The sequence below is a fragment of the Xenopus laevis genome, chromosome 4L (assembly GCF_017654675.1).
Source record: "Xenopus laevis strain J_2021 chromosome 4L, Xenopus_laevis_v10.1, whole genome shotgun sequence".
Taxonomy (NCBI): domain Eukaryota; kingdom Metazoa; phylum Chordata; class Amphibia; order Anura; family Pipidae; genus Xenopus; species Xenopus laevis.
In genome coordinates, this window is record NC_054377.1 from 176,637 (window position 1) to 185,000 (window position 8,364).

At 48.4% G+C, this 8,364-nt stretch overlaps 1 protein-coding gene across 1 annotated transcript in view; it reads right to left on the reverse strand.

The window, feature by feature from the left end:
- Window positions 1-2,495: 2,495 nt before the first annotated feature.
- The window catches only part of tmem86a.L (transmembrane protein 86A L homeolog), an 8,355-nt gene continuing 2,486 nt past the window's right edge, over window positions 2,496-8,364 (reverse strand). The window contains 2 exon segments of the mRNA NM_001097012.1: window positions 2,496-3,692; window positions 6,616-6,880. Of these exon segments, the coding sequence (NP_001090481.1) occupies window positions 3,265-3,692; window positions 6,616-6,880 (693 nt within the window). The 3' untranslated portion in view covers window positions 2,496-3,264.

An 8,364-nucleotide genomic window follows, 5' to 3' on the forward strand; every position in this document is an offset into this window, starting at 1 on the left:
CCTAAATACTTCATTCACATCTGGCAAACAAGCCTAAATGCCCAAACCCACAAACTGAGCTGGAAAGGGCACAAAGCAGCCAAGAAACAAGTCATGAAGGAGCTGGGGTGAAACTTGAGTCTATTTGCACTCGTGTAGGTGGCTCTAATCAGTACTTACCCAGGTAAAGAGCTCTGATTCTCTGTACTTCCTGCTCCTGGGCTGTTCTCTTTCCCATGGTCAGACAGGAACCTCCCCCTGGGTAAGTGAATCCAATCTCCCCCAGTACTTACCCAGGTACAGAGCTCTGATTCTCTGTACTTCCTGCTCCTGGGCTGTTCTCTTTCCCATGGTCAGACAGGAACCTCCCCCTGGGTAAGTGAATCCAATCTCCCCCAGTACTTACCCAGGTACAGAGCTCTGATTCTCTGTACTTCCTGCTCCTGGGCTGTTCTCTTTCCCATGGTCAGACAGGAACCTCCCCCTGGGTAAGTGAATCCAATCTCCCCCAGTACTTACCCAGGTACAGAGCTCTGATTCTCTATATTCTCCTGGGCTGCTCTCTTTCCCATGGTCATACAGGAACCTCCCCCTGGGTAAGTGAATCCAATCTCCCCCAGTACTTACCCAGGTACAGAGCTCTGATTCTCTGTACTTCCTGCTCCTGGGCTGTTCTCTTTCCCATGGTCAGACAGGAACCTCCCCCAGTACTTACCCAGGTACAGAGCTCTGATTCTCTGTACTTCCTGCTCCTGGGCTGTTCTCTTTCCCATGGTCAGACAGGAACCTCCCCCTGGGTAAGTGAATCCAATCTCCCCCAGTACTTACCCAGGTACAGAGCTCTGATTCTCTGTACTTCCTGCTCCTGGGCTGTTCTCTTTCCCATGGTCAGACAGGAACCTCCCCCTGGGTAAGTGAATCCAATCTCCCCCAGTACTTACCCAGGTACAGAGCTCTGATTCTCTGTACTTCCTGCTCCTGGGCTGTTCTCTTTCCCATGGTCAGACAGGAACCTCCCCCTGGGTAAGTGAATCCAATCTCCCCCAGTACTTACCCAGGTACAGAGCTCTGATTCTCTGTACTTCCTGCTCCTGGGCTGTTCTCTTTCCCATGGTCAGACAGGAACCTCCCCCTGAGTAAGTGAATCCAATCTCCCCCAGTACTTACCCAGGTACAGAGCTCTGATTCTCTATATTCTCCTGGGCTGCTCTCTTTCCCATGGTCATACAGGAACCATGCAATGTAGGGATTGCCCAGACCTCTTGCCCCTCACACTGCACAGAGCTGTATACATTTAGTAGTGATATATAAATACAAATATACATACACACTATAGTCAAGCAAAGGGTCATATCTACTAAGCAGTGATAAAGTCAGACCATCGCTCAGGGGACTGTATATTATATATCTTATATATAGAGCAGAACATCCAGTTCAGTCGGTCGCCATAGCAACAAGCTACCAGTATCTGTGTTTTACAGAAGGGGTGATGGCTTGGGCAGGAATCATCTGCTTTGCTCCGCCCACAACACAGCCATTCCTCCCCCAGACATGACACAATATGTTAAAGGGGAAGTTAAGACAGGGGTAACATCTCATTGATGCAATTGGATTACATTTGTATGTTGTCTTATAGTTTGTCTTTCTCTCTACCATATAGTGACACATTCAATTCTGTCAGGTTGCTATAGTCACTTACCTTGGCAACCGGGGAGCAGAAGCCAGCTTATTTACTATTGCTAGCATATAATGGCAATATTTCTGTTCAGTCCCTTGTTTACCCTTCCTCCTGTCTAACAAATGCCTAGTCGCCAAGGTTAGGAATCCTAGCAACCAGAATTCCAAACTGTGCTGGGCAATGAATAAATAAAAAAACACCAACAGCTGCAGAATGTTATTGTCTGACCAAATCCACTGTTGCTCACGGAGGCTGATTTCCAGGGGCACTTGGGGGTGTGTGTGCAGGTTACCCTACATTAAATAATATTGGGTATTGCACCCCTGCAGCCTCACTGATCTGCACCTTTCAGTCCAAGGGAGCTGCCATACTGAAGAACCAGTTATATCTCCTTTATACAGCCAGTGACATGGCGCCCTCTGCTGGACAGATGCACCCACAAAAAAAAATAAAAAAGCGTATGATTCCATTTCCAAATCCCGACTTCCTCAGGGTAACGCCCATTTAATTAGCTTTATTACCATTGGCTGGACCAGAGCGCAGTCAGAACCTGTTTGCAGTTGGTCACATTTAATAGAGCCGTGTGCTTCTGGGCAAGAGAACAAGAGGTTGAGAACTTCCCATTGGGGGGCTCAACTAGCACAGCTTGGGGGGCCATTAGACCCCATGATCATTCATGTTCCCCGTCTGCAGAGATGAGTCTTTTTTCAACCTGAACGACTATGTTATGTCCCAGTGTTTCCTGCCCCACTTTGCACTACAGACACTTAAAGGTAAAGTTCAACCTCAGGGGCCCCACAGGGCCACATTGTGATTAGTAAGAGCCCACTGCAAAGGGTTAATCACTGAGTTATGTACTGGCATCTAACAAAGCAAATCCGCTATTTTACATGACATCCACCAATCACAGAAGAGAAAAAAAAATATAGATTGTTATACAATAATAATAATAAATTGGGCCCTTGGGGGCCATTGAGAGACTCGTCCTTATGCAGAGAAGGATTTACCCCCCCCCCCCCAGCAGCTTGGGAAAGGCTTTATAGCAATAAGGACAATAATACACCCCAACATGGAGTCTGGGGGCCACAGGTTCCCATCCTTGCTCTTCAGTCCACCCTCCTACACCCACAGAAACAGAGGTGGAAAGTGGGGCATCAAACAGGGGCCCCATGAAACAGCAGCTTGGAACAAATGCCCTGTGTGTGGGTAAATCCCATAATAATGCCCAATGAGAGGGGAGCAGCAGCTAATGGCCATCCCCCAGATTGTGTCATAGTACAATTCAGTGTGGGAGATATTGGGGTGTCTCTATGTGGGGGTACAGCTGTGGCCCCCAGCATGTCCAAGAGTCTTTGTGGGTTGCTGGGATCTGTAGTTTAACAAGAGCTGAAGGGGCTGCAGGTTTGCTTTGTGCCCTACTGTCTCCATCTTGCCCCAGCCATAGTTCCAGCACTCAGCAGCTCTTATGGAATACGTTGAATAGAAGAGACTAATGACACACAATAAGCAGCAAATGTCGGGCCCCTGGGGGTGCACAATACACAGCACATTGTCCAGCAGGAGGTTCCACACACAAGAGATTGGGGGGAGTAATGGGGCCCAGGTGATTACTTCCTCTTCCTGTAGCCATCCTCATCCCGGCACTCAACCGCTGACAGGGCAATGAGCATCTGGGCCGCGTAGTAGGTAGCCATGATGATGGCCCGAGAGCACGGCACCGGGAAGCAGAACTTGTTGACGGCGATGGTCAGGTCGGACACGATGAAGAGGACGGAACCGATACAGGCGGAGAGTTTGGTCCAGGTCCAGAGGTCGTTCCAGAGCTGCACCCCAGCGACGGCCCTCCAGCCCATGAAGGCAATGAGAGCAGTGTAGACGGCAACCAGGTAGGTGAAGGGGCCCGAGAGGTAGGTGTACAGGAACGTGTAGAGACCCCCAGAAATCAGTCCTATGACTATCCCAGTGCGCAGGTCCAGTGGTTTCATCCCAAATGCTGACGAGTAAAGGATGTGGGTGATGGCAAACATGAGCAGCCCTGGCACAAACAAAAGGCAAAGTTACTCCTTAATCCCACATGATTGGCACCCAAATGTCCCCTAAAGCCTGTCTAGCAGCTCAGCCAGGCTCCCTTTCCTTCACTCATGACGCATGAATGAAATAGAAACTAAAGGAAGTGACCTCACATGTCCCAGACGCATCACTGGGAGAGAAACTAAAGGAAGTGACCTCACATGTCCCAGACGCATCACTAGGAGAGAAACTAAAGGAAGTGACCTAACATGTCCCAGACGCATCACTGGGAGAGAAACTAAAGGAAGTGACCTCACATGTCCCAGACGCATCACTAGGAGAGAAACTAAAGGAAGTGACCTCACATGTCCCAGACGCATCACTGGGAGAGAAACTAAAGGAAGTGACCTCATATGTCCCAGACGCATCACTAGGAGAGAAACTAAAGGAAGTGACCTCACATGTCCCAGACGCATCACTGGGAGAGAAACTAAAGGAAGTGACCTCACATGTCCCAGACGCATCACTAGGAGAGAAACTAAAGGAAGTGACCTCACATGTCCCAGACGCATCACTGGGAGAGAAACTAAAGGAAGTGACCTCACATGTCCCAGACGCATCCCTAGGAGAGAAACTAAAGGAAGTGACCTCACATGTCCCAGACGCATCACTGGGAGAGAAACTAAAGGAAGTGCCCTCATATGTCCCAGACGCATCACTAGGAGAGAAACTAAAGGAAGTGACCTCACATGTCCCAGACGCATCACTGGGAGAGAAACTAAAGGAAGTGACTTCATATGTCCCAGACGCATCACTAGGAGAGAAACTAAAGGAAGTGACCTAACATGTCCCAAACGCATCACTGGGAGAGAAACTAAAGGAAGTGACCTCATATGTCCCAGACGCATCACTGGGAGAGAAACTAAAGAAAGCCACCTCACATGTCCCAATCAGCTGCGTGATGTCATAGGGGTACTTAGGCCCTTCAGCATTTTCTCCTGTATCATTAGTACAGATCCTTGTGCCCAAGTCCCCAGCCCAACTGTGAAGGGAACAAGTTGCCCCTGACATGTAATTGGTGGGACGGACAAAAGGAAATCTAATATGGGTAAATAATGGGTGAATACAGTAATAAATGCACGTATGGCACCTGAGATATTGGTGGCACATTTTAGCCAATTAGGTTGGGACAAAAAGCTCCTGACTCCCCCCTTCCAATAATATAAATAATGAACTCCGCCGTGTTCTTCTCCTTCATCTTCCTCCCCTCCCTGACTCCCAGAATCCTATGTCTATTTGGCTTCTCTGGGGTCCGTGTATTTGAGGTATCATATTGGGGGCCCCTATTATAATTGCCCATCTGTGTAAATGCCCCACGTATAAGGGAGGAGGGTAAATTGGGGAGAACTAGGGGAGAAGATGGACAGTTAATTAGACTGCCAGGGATTGGGTGGGAACACACAGGGGTCTCCCCCCAGAATTACTCAATACGGACTCCGAGGAGAGATGCCAAGTGCTCCAGCTGCAGATCCACTCTGTGCCCACCCCCAGAAACTGCACCCCCCAAACACAAACGTGGGAAAGAGATTTTGTGAGGGTGAATGGAGCCATTGTAGGGCAGAGGATGGGGGGCTCTTGTGAAATCAGAACGTAGACTCTTTCTCTGACAGAGGGGGGGACAAGGCCTCAAATACAATCACCCCCAATTACATGCGCTGCCAATGCAAGAGACCCCTCTTTTCCAAACCATTTCTTAGGGTGTTTGAGAGAATTTTGTCGTCATAGTTTAACCCTATTTAGTGCCAGTTCCCTCATCTGTAACCCCTAATTCTCCTGCATGATTTGCTCTTATTCATCTCTGCGGTGGGCTATATTCTGTACCCCCTCCCTCACCCCCATAGTGCGGCTTTTGCTGCTCCAAATTCCTCTGTTCAGCTTTGTGCCAGGGATTAACTGTGACATTAAAGGGGACATTACTCCTCACTTCATTCTCTGCTTCTCCAGCTGGAACGGCTCCAACAAACACTGTTGAATGAGACTCCTGAGAGAAGCTGCTTGTTCTGATAATCAGGAAATCAATAACCAAAGGCTCAACATATAGAGTATATATGGGCCGACCCTGTATGTGGCTCAACATATAGAGTATATATGGGCCGACCCTGTATGTGGCTCAACATATAGAGTATATATGGGCCGACCCTGTATGTGGCTCAACATATAGAGTATAAATGGGCCGACCCTGTATGGGATCCAACCAGTCTCACAACTTGAAAGCAATGCATGGATCTTGCAGAATGAAGGGACGGTGGAATCATAATAATTCTGTATTGTAGCGTGCATCTCATGTGTCATGTATCTAATGTAGCGTGTATCTCACGTGTCATTTATCTAATGTGACACGTATGTATGGGGTGATTGGGTGTTAGGCTTTGCAGTTTAAATCTAAATTTGTACTGAGTCGGGTCAACCAGTGACATTTTGCTTGTGTTAAGCCATCTATTATATTATACGCTAAATCCTCAAACAATGTTTCTTCTTCCTCTATACGGATCTGTGGAATAACCCCCCCCGTCTCAGTGACCCCCAATATTACATTGTATTATTATCAACCATTATCTTTATCCTGCTGCTCTCCTTAATGGGAGTGTGGCCCTTTATTCCTCTTTCCAGTGCCCCTAATGCGGTTTCTTTCTGGTTCCTCCATGAAGTTGGTTCCCCTGTCACTTCCTTCCTCTTTCTGTTTCCAAACTGATTTGGGCCAAACATAAAGCAGATCTCTCATCTCATTTAGTCCCAATACGGGAGGATCTGATCAGCAAGAGGTTCTGCAGCAGCCTAAACCTCTCTCTTCTTAGCTGAGAGACCTTGTCCATATCCTGCATTATCAGCATTGATCTCTGGGGGTTCAGATTCACAACTAAGTTGTGTGCACCTACCCTGGTACTTACCGTGCACAAAGTAACCCTGTTCCTGCCAGATGAGGAAGGCGTCACCCACAGCCGAGAAGATCAGTCCCACAAAAATCCTTTTGGCACATCGACGAGTGACCAGGAAATTCAGCCCGTGGGCCAGGAGAAACACCCACAGGCAGAAGATGGGCAAGCACTTAATGAGGGCACTGAACCAGGACGGGCTGGAGGTCGGAAGCCACAGGACAAAATACACACAAGTGGCCTTGAAAAATGGCACCAGCTTTGGTCCTTCACTTTTCACCTGCACAGAACAATGAGAAACACCTGTAAGGCTAAGCACAGCAAGCCAGAGACATACTCCTAGCCCAAGGACTCCTGTACTAATGAGAAATGCCTGTAAGGCCTGTAAGGCTAAGCACAGCAAGCCAGAGACATACTCCTAGCCCAAGGACTCCTGTACTAATGAGAAATGCCTGTAAGGCCTGTAAGGCTAAGCACAGCGAGCCAGAGACATACTCCTAGCCCACGGACCCCTGTACTAATGAGAAATGCCTGTAAGGCTAAGCATAGCGAGCCAGAGACATACTCCTAGCCCAAGGACTCCTGTACTAATGAGAAATGCCTGTAAGGCCTGTAAATCTAAGCACAATAAGCCAAAAAGGAACTTCCTAGAGAATCAATGGGCCGATTCATTTGGAGGTGAATCACTTTAAACAGATAATCTCCTGCAACTCCTGGAGTCCTGTCTCTGTGCTGTGACCAACCTCAGCCAAACAATTTAATCTCCCAAAAGCCCAGATTTATTTTTAGTTGCACTTGCAGTTTAATGACCCTTTTATCTGCCCTTTCACATACTTTTTCCCTGGAATCCAAGCGCTTAACATTCCATTGTGACTAATCGCCTTGTTAGTGTTTCCCACCCGCACTTTACTGGCTGGAGGTTTAACTTCCCCTTCATTCCATCCATCTGGCACATGCCTACCTGACCCCAGGGAATATATACTGCGCCCAAGTATTGCCATAGCTCTTAGGGTGGGAATGAAGCTGGTGTACAAACACCTTGGAGATGACTTGAAATGGGAAATTCGATAATGGGTTAATCACTGGGGGTGCCAGTTTGTAGGGGCCCCTCGTTATATAATTTCTTACCTCACAGCCTGACTAGCACCCCTTTCAACTTATAAACATGCCAGCCCAGAGTAGAGAGCGGCACCACACCAGCTGCAAGGGGTCCCTGGGAAAGAAAAGAGCAGCATGGTACCCCTACAATAGCACCCCCGGAATGCTGGCTCTTTTATAGAAACCTGCCCACTCATCTCATTGGGGCACAAGGCTCAGCCCCAGGGTCGGAACTAGGGGGAGGCAGAAGAGACACATGGTGGTGACAAGTGGAGGTTGGGGCAGATGACAGGAGGCACCCATATCTCTTGATTAGGTACTACTTAGTCTACTCAGGGTGGTAATTACAGGTCTCTGTGAGTTGCACCCATATGTACTCACTGTAACCCAAAGAGCTCACAACTAAATACAATGTGATTGTGTGCCCATGTCCTACCCCTGTGCTGGGGGGGTGCTGTTGGCATATGCCCAGGGAATATCACTAGACAGCACAGAATATGAGCAGCCGAGAGAGAACTGTCTGTACTTGTGAGACACCAAAGGGAATTTCTTCATCCAGACAGAGATGAGTCACTCCTCTGTGCCCAACTATAACCCCCTGTGCCCGACTGTAACCCCCTGCTGCCTAGTATAACCCTGTGTCCGACTATAACCCCCTGCACCGAC